Source organism: Dendroctonus ponderosae, unplaced genomic scaffold, assembly GCF_020466585.1.
Source record: "Dendroctonus ponderosae isolate FM_Combo_2020 unplaced genomic scaffold, Dpon_F_20191213v2 Dpon_F_20191213_9, whole genome shotgun sequence".
NCBI lineage: Eukaryota > Metazoa > Arthropoda > Insecta > Coleoptera > Curculionidae > Dendroctonus > Dendroctonus ponderosae.
Genome location: NW_026019116.1, coordinates 7,528,513 through 7,542,768, shown reverse-complemented (window position 1 = coordinate 7,542,768; position 14,256 = coordinate 7,528,513). Strand labels below are relative to the sequence as shown.

Here is a 14,256-nt window from a genome sequence, read left to right as displayed (position 1 = left end):
AAGACTGTAGAGCTTTTTTGTAGACAAAAACTAAAATAAATTTCTCGTGTTTTTCCCCGAAAATCACAAGACTAAAAGTTTTTAATCAAAAACGCAAAAAACATTATTTTCTGATGATTTTCTTCTTTCCTTCCTGATAATGAGGTCTCTTCAGCCAAAAAAGACAAAATTAATTTTGCTAGAAAATTCGCCTCATTTATCGGTTTGTCCAGAACTTAAGAAAAACCCTTATAAATTTTTGCAATGTTAGTTGAACAGCTAATTATTTGATGGTAAAACTTATCATTGAGAGTAAGGATATGCGCAAATCTAAAGTAGTTTTTGTTTGGAAAAATGTGTGGCAAATTGGAAATATTTTTCAGATTTCAGTCGAAGATTTGATCGAGAAACAGGACAAACAGTCAAGTGAAGAGGGTGAGAATATTAGATCGCTGCTGGATGAGAAAAAAGTGACTCCGAAGCAAATGGAAATATTCACGGATCCGCTGCAGTCCTCTGAGCCGAAGAAAGTCACTGTTGAGTCAGTAAATGACAACTCTGATCCTTTGCAGTCATACGATGCCGCCTCAAAAAAATCTCTGGTTGGCGAAACTTTAACGGTTGCCCAACTTCCATTTTCGAATAAATTTAAAAAGTATCTGGACGACACTATCCTGTGCATTTCGCCTTATATATTGTTACCCGTGCCTTATCTAGAAACGGACGTGGGCAGAAAATGCGACCTCCGGCGATTTTTCTATAAGGACATGTATTACAGTGAACAGTTTGAAACCAGCACGAAGAGCAAATGGAAGAATATCGAAACAGCAGAAAATGTACTTGAGGACAATAACAAGAAAAATGTACGTATAGGCGTTCTTGTATATCATTGTTGAACTATATGGATGTCTCACCTTTTTGGAGATTTTATCTTACGAGTAAACCATGTACAGGGTGACCCAACAAAACAAGTTCCTGTGTGTTGTTGACCTTGTTTTTTTTAATATAGAAAGTCGGAGTTTGATTGCAGGTGGATATGTTTATCGATTTTTTACGCAATTTTTTAAATACAAATTTCAAGCTACATTTCTTTGGATAAAAGCGTTTCGTTGGAGATAAATAATAGATAAAAGAAACTCATGTTTTATGAATTATAGTGTTTTTTAATATAATCCTGCTAATCCTCCTAATTTTAAATGCGTTTTTGCACATTATAAATACATTGTGTTTTACATATATTTTGGGTTCCTACTGTTTAATTCGGCATGTGGTTAATAAGTGCAAAATCGTTACCAAACAAAGTCAATTCGCTTCATGATCATCTATTTTTTAGTTAACAACACTGCATCCGTTTCAAGCGGCGAAAATTCGAAATGTCGACAGCAACAGCATTCAAAACATGTTGGCACATTTTAGAGCTTGTGGAGGCCAATACTCGAAGAAGGAAATTTTCAACATTATCGGACCGATCCCAGATAAGCCTGTGAAGGTAAATTCGGAAAAGAAGCGCATGGATGTGTTGGATCCGTCGAACCACCAACGATTGGCGGTTCTATTTTACAGTTTCAGCCACGAGTCCAGTAATGCGCCCGCATTTTGTGTGAATCCTTGGTAATTCGTATTTTATCCTTATAACAACACTTGATTGTAAACATTGAACATTCAGGGTGGTTTACATGGATTTTTATGGTCGAAACGACATACCTATAGGATGCTTCCTTGAAAGGTATTGCTTCAGAGCATCTTATACGTGCCCGTCCAAGTCGTGTAGCACATCTATGGTTCAGCATATTCGGAGATTTGTCCATAATTCAGGCAATTTTCTCGTTGGCCGCTATGAATGGCATAATTTTAATTCGATTTTTGCAGGTAGTGTAACTGTGTCGTTGAATAATTTCACCAACGAGTTTGCCGAAGAAAATATTGTAATGTGGAGTTGGTGTACGAAGTGCCAGAGCGTGTCTCCAGTGGTTCCCCTGTCTGCAGACTCTTGGTCGTATTCATTTGCCAAATATTTGGAATTAAGGTGCGTTGCACATTTTTTTCTGGGAGGAAAATAATGCCTTTGCTTTTCTTAGATTTCATGGGGAGATTTTTAATAGGCGAGGCCAAAGTCCATGTCGGCACAGTTTGCATCACGATCACTATCACTATTTCGCTTACAAGAACTACGTGGCCTCTTTCAAGTAAGTATTGCAGCATATGGATATTTAACTTCATTTTTGTGTTGACCCGATTAAGTTGAACACGGAACTCCGCGCGTCGGATCTAAAAACGATGGTCGCAAAGGAAACAAATTTCACTTATTACTAGTGCTTGGTAAATGGATATTATTCACATTGAACTGAACCAAACAACATTTTATTAACAATGAAAGGCTTTCGGCATCAGCAGAGCCGTCATGGGCTTTTGAAATAGTTAATCTCAGGCACCCCCAGGGTAGGTTTCGAGCCTATTAGCTCTCATCAGCTGGGTTCAGCCTGAAATTAGCGATTTCGAATATTTCCAAAAGTTATTATTTTCAATTAATCCACCAGTAGCAGTATACTGCCAACCGAACTTAGTTGATACAAACATTGTAAGTTCGAATAATGGACTTAAAAACATTCAAACATGTATATTGCTGTTCTAGGTATTCGTCGATCAACATATGGGAAATTTCCCTTCCACCGCCTGTAATAAAAATAACTGATAATTCAGCCGAGCGCCACACTGCGCTCATAGAGGAAATAAAGACTTTAACCCAAAAAGGACACGATTTGTTCCTGCTAATCCAGAAAAAAGCGGCTGTTGTCCCTGGAGAAGAGCTGGAGGGCATTGGGAATGTATGGCAGGTGCTCTCTAAAGAGCAGAGTCAGTTCAAACAGAAAGTGAGTGGTATTTGTATGTCGCTGATTAGTAAAGCTAACTAAATCACGGAAATTCTAGGTAGAAGAAGTGCAACTGAAGTTGACCTCGCCAACCAATGAAAATAGGGCTTTTGAGCAGGAGGCAATATTTCAGTCATACTGGAAGATACAAGTATGGCATTGTTGAATTCATATTCTGGAATAACAGCATAATTCTGCATGTTTTCAGGACAGCGTTACCAACATTAAACTAGCATTGGCCGAAATAGTGGAGAACTGGAATTGTCACTTGGGGGAGGCAATAAGGAAATCTGATAAAAGGAAGGAGAAAAATGCGGTGTCTGACTTAGAAAGCCCGGCTAATGAGGCATCCGAAAAATCTATCTTTGATTCATATAAAGAACCCGCTCTCTCTGAAAAAGGTTTCTCCACTGTTTCCACAGATTGTTTTTCATTCTTATGTTTAACCATGTTGCTTTCAGGAGAAAGTTTTGAAGAAGCCAGTCGACACCAGTCGGATACTTCAGGGACACACATTGAAGAATCCACTGACAGCAAAAAGGAAATAATCAGGAAAGAAAAATCGGTCAAAAACATACTGGATAAGCTTCTGCCATCATCAGGACAAGTCAATTTAATTCCGGTAAAATATGTTTTTCTTGCAACGATAATTTAGTAATAAACTTTTGGAAATAGAGCCCATTTGCACCCGATGAGCATTACAATCTGCCTTCAGGAGCTTATGGCACGATTCCAGTAATCGAAAACGAACTCAGTTCCATAATAGCGCACGCCTTAAACTCGTTCGAGTACAGAAAGGCACTTGAAGAGCTGGACATCAAGAAAATCCATAATTGCGACCAAACACCCAGCCCTGTGAGCAAGCGAAAAAACAACACAGATAAGGAAAAAGCTGATGACGAGAAAGTTAGCGGATTGTTGGGCTTTTTGCGTAACAAGGATTCGAAGATGGATTTGGGTAGTCCTTTAGCTGCACCTGGCACCGAACTATTGTAAGTGTTTAATTTTTGTAATTACTTTTAAGTTTCAGATCCGCTCGTTTTTCCGTATACGTTTCAATATACCCATATGGTTATGGAAAACGCTATTGATGTTTGCGTGTGTTCTGAAGTTTTATCTGAATTTTTTTTTTCGCACAAATTTCGCTACCCATTTTCCATTGTTCCCAATCGGGTTCGATTGGTTTCTGTATAGGGAATTTTCGAAACCAACAACAGGCGAAGAGATTAAGCAAAATCAAGTACAGAATTTTGATTAAAACTATTTTGGCATATAATCGATATGTTAATCCTGAACTCTTTGGTCGAAAGGAGAGGCACAAGGGTTTAAGGAACAGTCGTAACGTTTTTATAACTGTTCTGACTGGTTTTTTGCAATGGTTGAGTGTTCCACTATTTACCATCAAACCTTTTTCGAAATCTTGTTATAGAGACACAGAGCAGGCAACGGCCACTTCCGAAAAACCCTCTGAAGATCTGAAAAAGAACAAGCACTGCCACATTGAGGTCCAATTTCAGGATAGCACTTGCAACTTCTTTTGCCGCGTTTATCTTGCTGATAAGTTTGCGAATCTGAGATCGTCCGTGCTGCCAATCGGCGAGGAAACCTACATCAGATCACTGAGCAGATCGATTCATTGGAAAGCCGTGGGCGGAAAATCTGGTTCAAGTTTTTCAAAAACGCAAGGTTTGTTTTGATGGTGTTTTAAGCGTTTTAAGTGTTTAAGCTTCGGCTTTAATCTGGTTTATTACAGATGATAGATTTATTTTAAAAGACATGCCAAGGGCGGAGGTTCAAATCTTTCTGGAATCGTCTGCTAATTATTTTACATACATGCAGAAATGCTGCAGCACAATGCAGCCAACGCTGCTGGGAAAAATTGTGGGTATTTATCAAATATTCTACAAAAACGCGTCCAACGTTGAACATAGATGCTACCTTTTGGTGATGGAAAACCTGTTCTACAACCGGAATGTTTCTCAGAAATTCGACTTAAAGGGCTCGATGAGGAACAGATTGGTGGTACCTGACAATGAAGAGGGCGAAGTTGTTTGGCTTGACGAAAACCTATTAAAAAGTGTGTTACCAATGGTTAATTCGACAGAGAATGCTACATTTATGGTTTTTAGTGACTTGCGATAATCCCTTGTACGTGTTGCCGCATGCCAAAGAAGTTTTACTTGCTGCTATCCAAAATGACACGGAATTTCTGTCTACCCAATCTGTTATGGATTATTCGCTCCTCGTAGGGTTGGATATGAAGAATAAAGAACTGGTTCTTGGAATTATAGGTAAATGTAAATGAACAGGAGGCGATGTTTAGCGCTTAAATTATATAGGGCGATTTATGAAATTTTGTCTAAATAAGTATGTTTAAGAAGTTTTTTAATTGGACTTTCCCGGTGGAAGGAATCAATATGCAAAATGATATTTTTATCGCAACAAAACCTTTTTGAATGTTGTTTATTTTGGAGAGCTGATGCTTTAATCGAGCAAAGGAAATTAAAACATTTTATTATAAATATATGTCCGAAAGCAAAGCGTTTTTGATACAGGATTTGAAATTTGTAAAAAATGTTTCTATGTATTAATTTTTAATTGATTGTAGTGAAATTTCTACAAACTAGGCACCATTGTTGCAGTATTTTCACAAGCGTGCCTACCGGGAAACCGATGGTTTTATGGCATAAAAAAGCAACACTCGGTACATTTTTGAAATGTTCAACCTTTTTTTAGGTAAAGCAACCATTTTGGCAAAGGCGACGATTTATAGAAGAAAAAGTTTCACTAAAATCTTTGAGCATCAAAACAAAAGCCCCAGACATTTTTCCTTGATAACATTTAGTATCAGACCGGCTTGATTTGAGCCAATGAATTTTTCGGTGCCAAATGATTATTTTCCTATGGAACACCCACCAGTATATTTATGATATTTTAGCCATGACATTCAGGGACGGGATTCAACAACATACTATATATTTACAAAAGTTTCATAAGATAATTGCAAAAAAAAATTCGTTCATTTAACATTATTCACCCTAGGTTCTTATCGCGATTATTTAATCATTGTGGAACAAAGCGAATTTCTTTTCTAGACTACATCAGAACGTTTACCTGGGACAAAAAGCTAGAAACCATAGTTAAAAGAACGGGAATTCTCGGCGGACAAGGCAAACTTCCCACTATAATATCACCGGAAGAGTATCAGAAACGGTTTATCGAGGCGATGCACAGATATTTCTTGGAAGTTCCCGATCACTATGCCGGAATGGGCAAAGGACTGGATCTTTAATTCGAAGCAATATGTAAGTATTTTTATTTTCCTTTCGGTTGTTGCTCGTCAATATTTTTAGTAAAAGTATTATGTAAATTAGAATACAGTATTAGGCGAATTTAATGAAATGTGGGGCTAAACAGAAACGAAGCGACCACTATCTCGGATCCTTAGAATATTAAAAAAAGCTCGGCTCGTTAATTTACATTTCCATAAGGAAACATAATAGTGGAACGACTTTCTCCTTGTTGCAAAGGTATTTCCATTTTATTGCGACTGTATCTTTTTTTAATGATGTTACTTTAGCGGGTCGCACACAATTTTAATCGTAAAATTGTGGCAACTTTTTAAATAGTTTTCACCACAATAATTTATAGCTTTGCTCAAATGGATGATGCATGTTTCGTAGAATTTCAGGCTGAAATCGTTATCTCTTGACACTCAAACGTACTATTTTTGCGTAACTTTCTCTCTAAAAGCACAGCATGCTAAAAAATCACCCAGTCTTCAATGGTTGGTTGTTATTGCCGAACCGATAGCTTCTTCTAATAGTCTAAGGAGCCCCAGTAAAGATTGCTTGGTATGAAACATGCTCTAATAATATGATTGCCAGCAATTCTTAACAAACTATGCATTTAATTCACTTGTAAAATAGTAAATACTGTGATAAACTGTTTGTACAATAAACCAAAACACGAGACAAAGTGTAATTATAATTATGCGCTGGCACAAATAATTCGATCTGGGACTTATGTTTTTAAAGGATGGGAACATACGTGAACAATTCCACTTATATAAAATATACTTTATTACTGAACAATCTTACATGATAATAGTAATATTGGGCAATTAACTTGCATTGAGTAAAATTGGGCAACATGCTAAAAGGGAGGAATGTGGCACTTTAGAACGGGAAAAATATCTTGGCGCTTGGGTAACCACGTTTCACTATCACTATTTCATGAGAGATGACTAAGTACCTTTAATAGATTTTAAGTACTAATTCGAGAAGTACACTTATGTATATGTGTACAGTGTGGTTCAAATTGGTCTCAGATGAATGGGTCGTTTTAATACTGTGAGAATAAGATAAAGGGATGACAAAATATGCTATTCAAGTTATGCGACACGGAAGATTTTTTTAAACACAATTGGGACAACCTGCATGTGTTGGTTTCTTTTTATAACATAATAAGGAATGTGGGTTATAGATTTTAATGTATACAGGGTGATCCAGGTGTCTTCCAAACTGTACAATATTGTCATTATGATTTGATTGTTTTTAAATTGCAATTAATCTCTGAAACAAATAAAAATCGGATCTGGACAGATGTGCATATACCGTTTATTCTACACATATCCTGAATCATCATGTATAGTCTTATATTATAGCTACTCACCGTGCGTGGGCATTTTAATAAAAAGTCTATAATACTATTCAAGAAATAAACTTCTTCTTCGATGTTGTGAGAAAACTACCAGAGAACATTTAAAAAAAAAGTACAGGGTGGCATCGGAGGAGATTGAATATTCCAGAAATTAGTTTGTAGAATCTAATTTTCATTGAGGTTTTTATTGCAACAATATCTTTTAGCCTTCTTTGACAAGTTTGACCAGGCAAACCACTTGCTTTTGACTGATAAATCAGAAATAATAAACGTATTTTGACTGTATCAAACAAGGTTCTGAGTTTTATGTAGATGTAAAAAAATCCACAACCTCATTGTTTTATGAAAGAAAGTAAAATTTGTTGCGTATGCACACCAACTGATGACACCCTGTATATGTATAAAACTATTGAAGGCACTTCCGTAATACATTCGTATGTAAAAAGCTCAAAAATCCTACGTCTTTTTTCACTTGTAAAAAGGAACTAACTAAAGCTAATTGTAAGTTACTGCATGAATGCGATATAAAAAACTGCTGAATCAACCTTGTATGCCCGAAAAAGGAATATTTTTAAAGTTGACAATTGTGGCGTCGGGCAATAGGAGCATTTTGTCCTCTTTCTTTTTGGGCGCTTTCTGTTTTTTACCTCTATGCGCCACTCCATCATCCTCGTCCATCATACGAAGAATTTGGATGTGATCGGATGAATCGATAGGAGCCACCGAAATGTCCCGGACGGCTCTGAACTTACCGCAATTGTTCAAATGTTCGTTCTCCAAGCGGAAGAAATTCCAAACAAATCTGAAGTTATTTTTTACATTATAATACCTGCTAAAATGAGTGTAAAGAACACAAACCTGCGGAACACTTCAAGTGGGGACGTAATGGATGTCATCATATCTGGACTGATGTATTTGAACTCCGTTAAGTATATTGCAATGGTCCAAGTAAATCGCAGGACAAAGTCTTCGATTATGGCAAAATAATAGAAAAACTACAAATGAAAGACAGAAAGTTGACATTAATTATTATTTTCTTCCATGCGGTGAGTTTTTAGTTAAATAAGGTCCCGGCTCTTGCGGACATAGATGGTAATACAAAGGCTTCTAAGCCGGAGAAACTCAAGCCATCAATGTCCATGAGAGCCGCCCTCCTTTGATAACTACATGTTTGCTTAATCTGAACTAATATTGAACGTACCGAGGATGAATATACTATTTCTTCACGCAAAAAAGTATTTTCACCCGCATTTTTATCCAGCAGCCCCCAATCCATCTTTATATCCCAAATGTACGCGTAGGTAGAGCTGACCAGTTGCGACAAAATCCACATTATGTAATATGGATTGTCCAATACTGATGTGTAATCGTCTGTAAGAAAAAAATTGATTTCGGTTATTGTTCTCTACGTTGCCTCGCACTTCTTAGTGACAATTGACGAAATTCAAAAACAAATAGAAAAAATTGATTAATTTAGTGATGGAACTTTTTTACTTTTAAACATTTTTCTGAAGTTTGATGGTTTTCGTTTTTAAATTTGCATTGATTTTAAATTTGCGTTGTTGCAGCTTTTCATTTTGGTTGGAAGATTGCATTTGATAAATTTACTGAATATGAAAACAAATTTTCTATCGAGGATTTCGATGCTGAAAGTGAACCATTTGTTATTTATGGCAGAAAAGATTTTCCTCAAGCAGCCCTGATGTAAAGTTGAGCGGTTCTATGCTAAATTGTACTGTTCTGTTGTAAGACTACTTTTTACTTAATGCTTGATATACAATGCCCAACTCTTACCTTTATAATAGCCTTTCAAAGTGCCGAAAATAACTACAAAAAAGGTAGTAGAATACTTTCCAGCGTTGACTAAATGCGGGAACGGTTCCCTGGAATCATAGTATCTTCTGAGGCATTGAGCAAAACGGATCCATGCGGGTATACAATTGACCAAGGGCCTGATCAAGAAATTCTTTTCCATGCACGATGTGGTATCTGCGAATGGTTTTAAAGAAATTAAATGTTAAATGTTAAGAATGTGCTTACCTCCTGCTTCCAGAAAATTGCCATTAGTGAAGTAGAAACAAATTAAAAAGTGTACATCGAGTAGTCCATTTACCAAGCTATTGAGCTGGTCGGCTAGCCAGAAATCCGCGAATCCCACATGGAAAAACGGAGCTGCGAACATCCTTCCCTGTAATATCACTTATCAGCACTCTTGTAACGTAAAGATGCCGCAAACTTACGCAAACTCTTAACAACCAGAACCTGGCCTCATGTCTAAACACCTTTAGAGGGTTAAATAGAAATACAGCCATAATAATCACGAGTCCTAAAGGATTAACGTAAGCAGGTATACTCAGAGCGGCGCTATACAAGAAGCTGAGTAGACTTAGTGCCCAAACGACTCCGAAAATTGCTGCCAGCTCCATTAAGTGCTGCTCAGAGAGATGATTTCTCGGATCCAATTCGAATATGAGCACATGATTTACTCCTGATGATCTCCATCCATAAATGTTAACGCCGATGAGAAATATGAATTCGATTAGTACGAGCGGTCCTCGATACATGCGAAACGCTATTTTGAGATTATCGTTGCTATCACTATCGTGGAATATGGCTGGAATATAAAAGAAAAAACATTTATATAAATAATGTTAAAATCCGTTGAAAACGTAAAAAAGATCGTACGTTCGATGCGCCTCGAAAAAATGTGTTCTACTCGATATAATGTACCTTTTTCAAAGTTCAATTACTCCACTAATAAATTTGTCCCAATAACTAAGTAAACCATAGATAAACAGAAGTTTTTTGATAGTTTTGATTTTTTTGACGATTTAGTGGACTGTGCATGTAAATTCGATCCCAAGAATACCGCTGCTTAGAAATGATTTCTGTTATTAGATGTTGTATTTTCTTTCCTCTGCATCTCGGATTTCATTGCGAAAAATAAGCTAACGGTGTGAATCATAAATGAGTGCGCCATGTATTTAAAAAGATAATATTCTTGCAGATATTCCACTGTTCGGTTCAAACTTACCCGATAAAACGACGGTTATTAAAAGAACAATGAAACTTCCTGAGAAGAGGCCAACCTTAAAAGTGGTCCATGGTGACTGCTGCTCGCCCAAAGGAGGCACTCGAAGTCGTTTCATTGCCTTGGAAAAAATGACGATATTTATTTTCATTGGTTAATCACATAATAATAGAGAAATCTACCCTTTGTCTGTCTCCGCCTTCCAACTCGTTGGTTACCACGTTTTCCGTTTCATTGATAATATTATCTATATCCTTATTACTGGTGAAGTGAGATGTTTCAACGTGCTCTTCTCGCCATTTTGTGCCTACATCTGTGTTAAGTAACTGCAACAATTGAACATTCATGCAAACATTTGGAAGGGCCATAGAACTTAAATGCACCTTATCATGTTTCTTGAGTATTTTCCTGAATCCCGTATTGTTAAGTGTCTGGTAGTTTTGAAGCAATATCAGGCTGAGGTAAAATTCGCTGAAAGCCAGCTTTAGATCTTGCAGCTTGCGAGCTGGAACTCTCTTCTTATCTCTTTTCGGACCTGCAAAAATATACGCACATTCAATACCAAAGTATCTGAAGAAATGAACATAACATTGGCCTGGGTGTAGAAGCATTCAACGATGTCGACCCAATCTTGATGTTATACTTGGATTATTTCAATTATTTTCGCATAATCAGCGAGCAGTTAAATAAGGTATTTGCTGGTGTTATTTACCTAATCTCATATTATTCAGCGAGTCTTTGAGTTCACTATTTAAGGTGGCAAACTTCCTAGTGGCCTCGGCAAGCTTCTCAGCATAAAATGTATTGATCTTCTTCAGCTCGCTGTCGCAGTAATGGAAGAATTGCTCATCAAAATTGGCAAAATGCTTCCTCAGGTCTTCTGCGTCTACGCTTTCGACCGAAGGGGCTTGCTCGACGGCCATGTATAACATGGCCTTCATCTCCTACATTACAAAAAATTGTTTGTGTACGTTTTATTTTATCATTGTGCATTTGGCCTGTTAATTAATTATTCAGTATGACTTTTCCTTTTATTGTTATTATCTAGGTTGATAGAACTAATCACCCGAATAAGAATTTAAAAAAGAAGTCATAGAGAATGATCGTGCGTCGAAAGAACATTAAAATAGTTTGAATGAAAAGCTGGCAAAAAAATAATTTAAAGCTCAGTGGAAGCTGATCCATTAACACCAATATATAAATACAAAATTAATAAGTCGTGACTTAAAAGGAGATTTTACTGCGTTTAAATTCCAAATCAAATTCATTCCTGGGTTTCAGTCATTTATTGTCTTTATTTATTAATCAAAATACGTTTCGGTGTATTTTTCCACCATCATCAGTTTTTATGTGTAGCGTTGTTGCTGCTTTAAGCCTTGGCATGCATTTGGAGTATTAATTTTGTCCATTATCGGACACAAAACAGTAAAAAGTTTTGTGTCTGATAATGGACACATCAAGCAAGTGATTGAGGAGAAAGTTTCCGTTCTTATATTTTGCTGATAATTTTATTAATGTACAGAGACATTTTAAACATTCATACGAAGCAAAGATGGAATTAAACGGAAAAGGTCGATCATTAGCAGATATTATTATTAAAACATAAGCCGTGATTTAAATGGAGATTTCCGTGCAGTTAACAGATCAACATTTGTAATAATTTCTTAAGTTCATATGAGCCAATTTCAAAAAACTTGCTGCACTTATGCAATGTCAGATTGCGAAATTAAGTAAAAAGAATGTACAAAAATTGTTTTCAGTGTTTATTTCTTTACATTGCGCTGCTTTTAAATAAAACATTTTTAAGAAGGTTTGGTCAGTAAGTGGAACGTACTTGAATACACAAAATTGGAATATCGGAAAAATTGCACGTTTTTCGCCACATTTTTGCTCATTTTCCAGGACGAGTTAGAGCTAGAGCGCACATTTCTACACAACGAGATGGAGCGCTTTTGAGAAGTGAAAATAGAGGATTTTGCGCGTTTTACTCCGTTCAGAACTAAAATCGGAACATTCTCTGGTATCATATGATCCCTCTAAAATTGTCATGTGTCAAGCATAACCTAATTTGAAGCTTTATCTGGTAAAAACCACAGGTAAAAACAAAGAAATGTGATTATCAGTAACAAGTTTAGGCGTTTCTTCCAAGATCAACGTAACTATTGAATTTTCCTAAAAACTATTCTAAGGCTTGCGCTCACTTACTTCGTAGTTTATGTACTGTTTTCTCCATTCTGGAGTGATATGAGCGGATAGATGTTCGGCAAATTTCATCTTTCCTTCATCCAATCAGTGTTTCTGCCTTTACACTCGCACACCAGCTGAAGCGCGTCGTCCAGCAAATATCTACCGCAGAATGCAATTATTATCACAATACACAGTCGCACAAATGAATTATTGCTCGAACACTGGCTTTGTAAACACGGTAATAAAAAGTGCAAACAAGAACTTTGTGGCTTCTCAGCCGAACTATTGCTAATATTTAAATGGAATCACCTTGATAAAACCATTGAAAACGATTTATCTTTTTAGCAACACTAATTCTCATTTAAAGTGTCCTGTCAATACATTTCGTTTCTCCATTGTTATTAATTATATGGGCTGGAAATTTTGGATTGTAAAATCATAAGAGTGCAGATGAACAGAACAGTCATATGTTTGTGTATCTTTATCTCGCTATAAACAATGGATAAAGATGAACGAACACTCAGAATATTTCAAGTACCGCCAACTGATTGTAGGTAATTGAAATATTTTATTTTACCCCGCAGTTTCAGCGTAGAGTTGGAAGCGTTAGACGCAACCATTTTTCCAATTAACAATAGACCTTATCACGTTATTATTGGCCAACAAGTTACCGATAACCGTAATTAATGGCCTTTTAAATACCTAATGGTTTTGCAAACCAACACTGCTATAATCTGGATTAGTCTATAGATTTAGTGCGTAAATCTCTCGATAAACACATTTAGCTCGTGTACATTATTCGAGTCATTGGAGTACATAATAATTTAAATCTAGTTCAGTAAATCAATATTTAAGCTAACAGTTCAATCACGTACCTACATTGGTTGCAAAGGTCTTGTTTGCATTTCAATTTGCAATTTTTGCAAACAATACAGGGTGTCTTGTAAGCACTTGATCCAAGAATACTGCGAGATGCTTTCGGTCAAAAAACCCAACTTGGAAATTGGGCAAAAATCAAGATTTATAACAGCCGGCGAGTAGTTAGTGTTTTCAAAGTTCAAGTTTTTCGCGAAGCTGAACTTGCGCTATTGTTTGAAAATATTTATTCTATAACTTACGCGTCTGCAACAAATATGCTCATATTTAGAAACCAAGGATTTTAAAAATTAGCTCATTTCTGGAAATGAGAAAAACCCAAAGCTACGAAAAAGTCACGTTATATACAGGGTGATTCAAAGTTGGCGTCATTCCTCTGGAGGTACTGTCTGGCGCTGTTATAGGAGTACAGAACAAATCGTAAAAGAAATTAATTGTTATTAAAAACTGAGATACTTTCAAAAAACTATATCAGAAATACGGCAGCAATGTTTTTCAAGGTAATCTGCCCAATTAACATTGCGCAAATACCTGTGGCTTCGTAATTATTTGAAACTCCGGTAGTGAGGAAATTCGAATAGTTTTGGCCCAGAAAGCGAAATTTGAATATCAAACACTTAGGTTCAAGATTATGCCAAAATTTCATGTTTT

General features: G+C 36.4%; 2 protein-coding genes across 3 annotated transcripts in view; one reads left to right on the top strand and one right to left on the bottom strand.

Annotated features, from left to right (window-relative positions):
• LOC109539339 (1-phosphatidylinositol 3-phosphate 5-kinase) overlaps positions 1 to 7,575 on the top strand; it is a 26,087-nt gene extending 18,512 nt beyond the window's left edge. For both annotated transcript variants that reach the window (XM_048669761.1, XM_019907019.2), the window contains exons 10-23: positions 363 to 842; positions 1,313 to 1,590; positions 1,646 to 1,794; positions 1,849 to 2,005; positions 2,058 to 2,165; positions 2,612 to 2,849; positions 2,908 to 3,000; positions 3,058 to 3,250; positions 3,311 to 3,471; positions 3,525 to 3,841; positions 4,279 to 4,535; positions 4,603 to 4,926; positions 4,979 to 5,140; positions 5,945 to 7,575. In XM_048669761.1, coding sequence (XP_048525718.1) covers positions 363 to 842; positions 1,313 to 1,590; positions 1,646 to 1,794; positions 1,849 to 2,005; positions 2,058 to 2,165; positions 2,612 to 2,849; positions 2,908 to 3,000; positions 3,058 to 3,250; positions 3,311 to 3,471; positions 3,525 to 3,841; positions 4,279 to 4,535; positions 4,603 to 4,926; positions 4,979 to 5,140; positions 5,945 to 6,141 — 3,114 coding nt within the window. In that variant the 3' untranslated portion in view covers positions 6,142 to 7,575. The remainder of the gene's footprint in view (positions 1 to 362; positions 843 to 1,312; positions 1,591 to 1,645; positions 1,795 to 1,848; positions 2,006 to 2,057; positions 2,166 to 2,611; positions 2,850 to 2,907; positions 3,001 to 3,057; positions 3,251 to 3,310; positions 3,472 to 3,524; positions 3,842 to 4,278; positions 4,536 to 4,602; positions 4,927 to 4,978; positions 5,141 to 5,944) is intronic.
• On the bottom strand, positions 6,914 to 13,184 carry LOC125505629 (xenotropic and polytropic retrovirus receptor 1-like). Its single transcript, XM_048669769.1, has 11 exons — positions 12,748 to 13,184; positions 11,255 to 11,486; positions 10,926 to 11,077; positions 10,725 to 10,868; positions 10,546 to 10,663; positions 9,752 to 10,125; positions 9,552 to 9,699; positions 9,306 to 9,500; positions 8,713 to 8,882; positions 8,370 to 8,506; positions 6,914 to 8,313 (listed from the first exon to the last, which is right to left on the bottom strand). The coding sequence occupies exons 1-11, from the start codon at positions 12,814 to 12,816 to the stop codon at positions 8,052 to 8,054; spliced, it is 2,001 nt and encodes a 666-aa protein (XP_048525726.1). The 5' UTR covers positions 12,817 to 13,184; the 3' UTR covers positions 6,914 to 8,051.
• Positions 13,185 to 14,256: the final 1,072 nt, after the last annotated feature.

What these genes read in the sequence shown, in the direction of transcription:
- LOC125505629 (XM_048669769.1), bottom strand. Translation starts at nt 12,816, where the DNA reads ATGAAATTTGCCGAACATCTATCCGCTCATATCACTCCAGAATGGAGA. An exon ending in AACAGTACATAAACTACGAA is followed by an intron (nt 11,487 to 12,747) that starts GTAAGTGAGCGC and finishes TTTGTAATGTAG; the next exon opens with GAGATGAAGGCCATGTTATA. An exon ending in TTTGAAAGGCTATTATAAAG is followed by an intron (nt 8,883 to 9,305) that starts GTAAGAGTTGGG and finishes TTTTTCTTACAG; the next exon opens with ACGATTACACATCAGTATTG.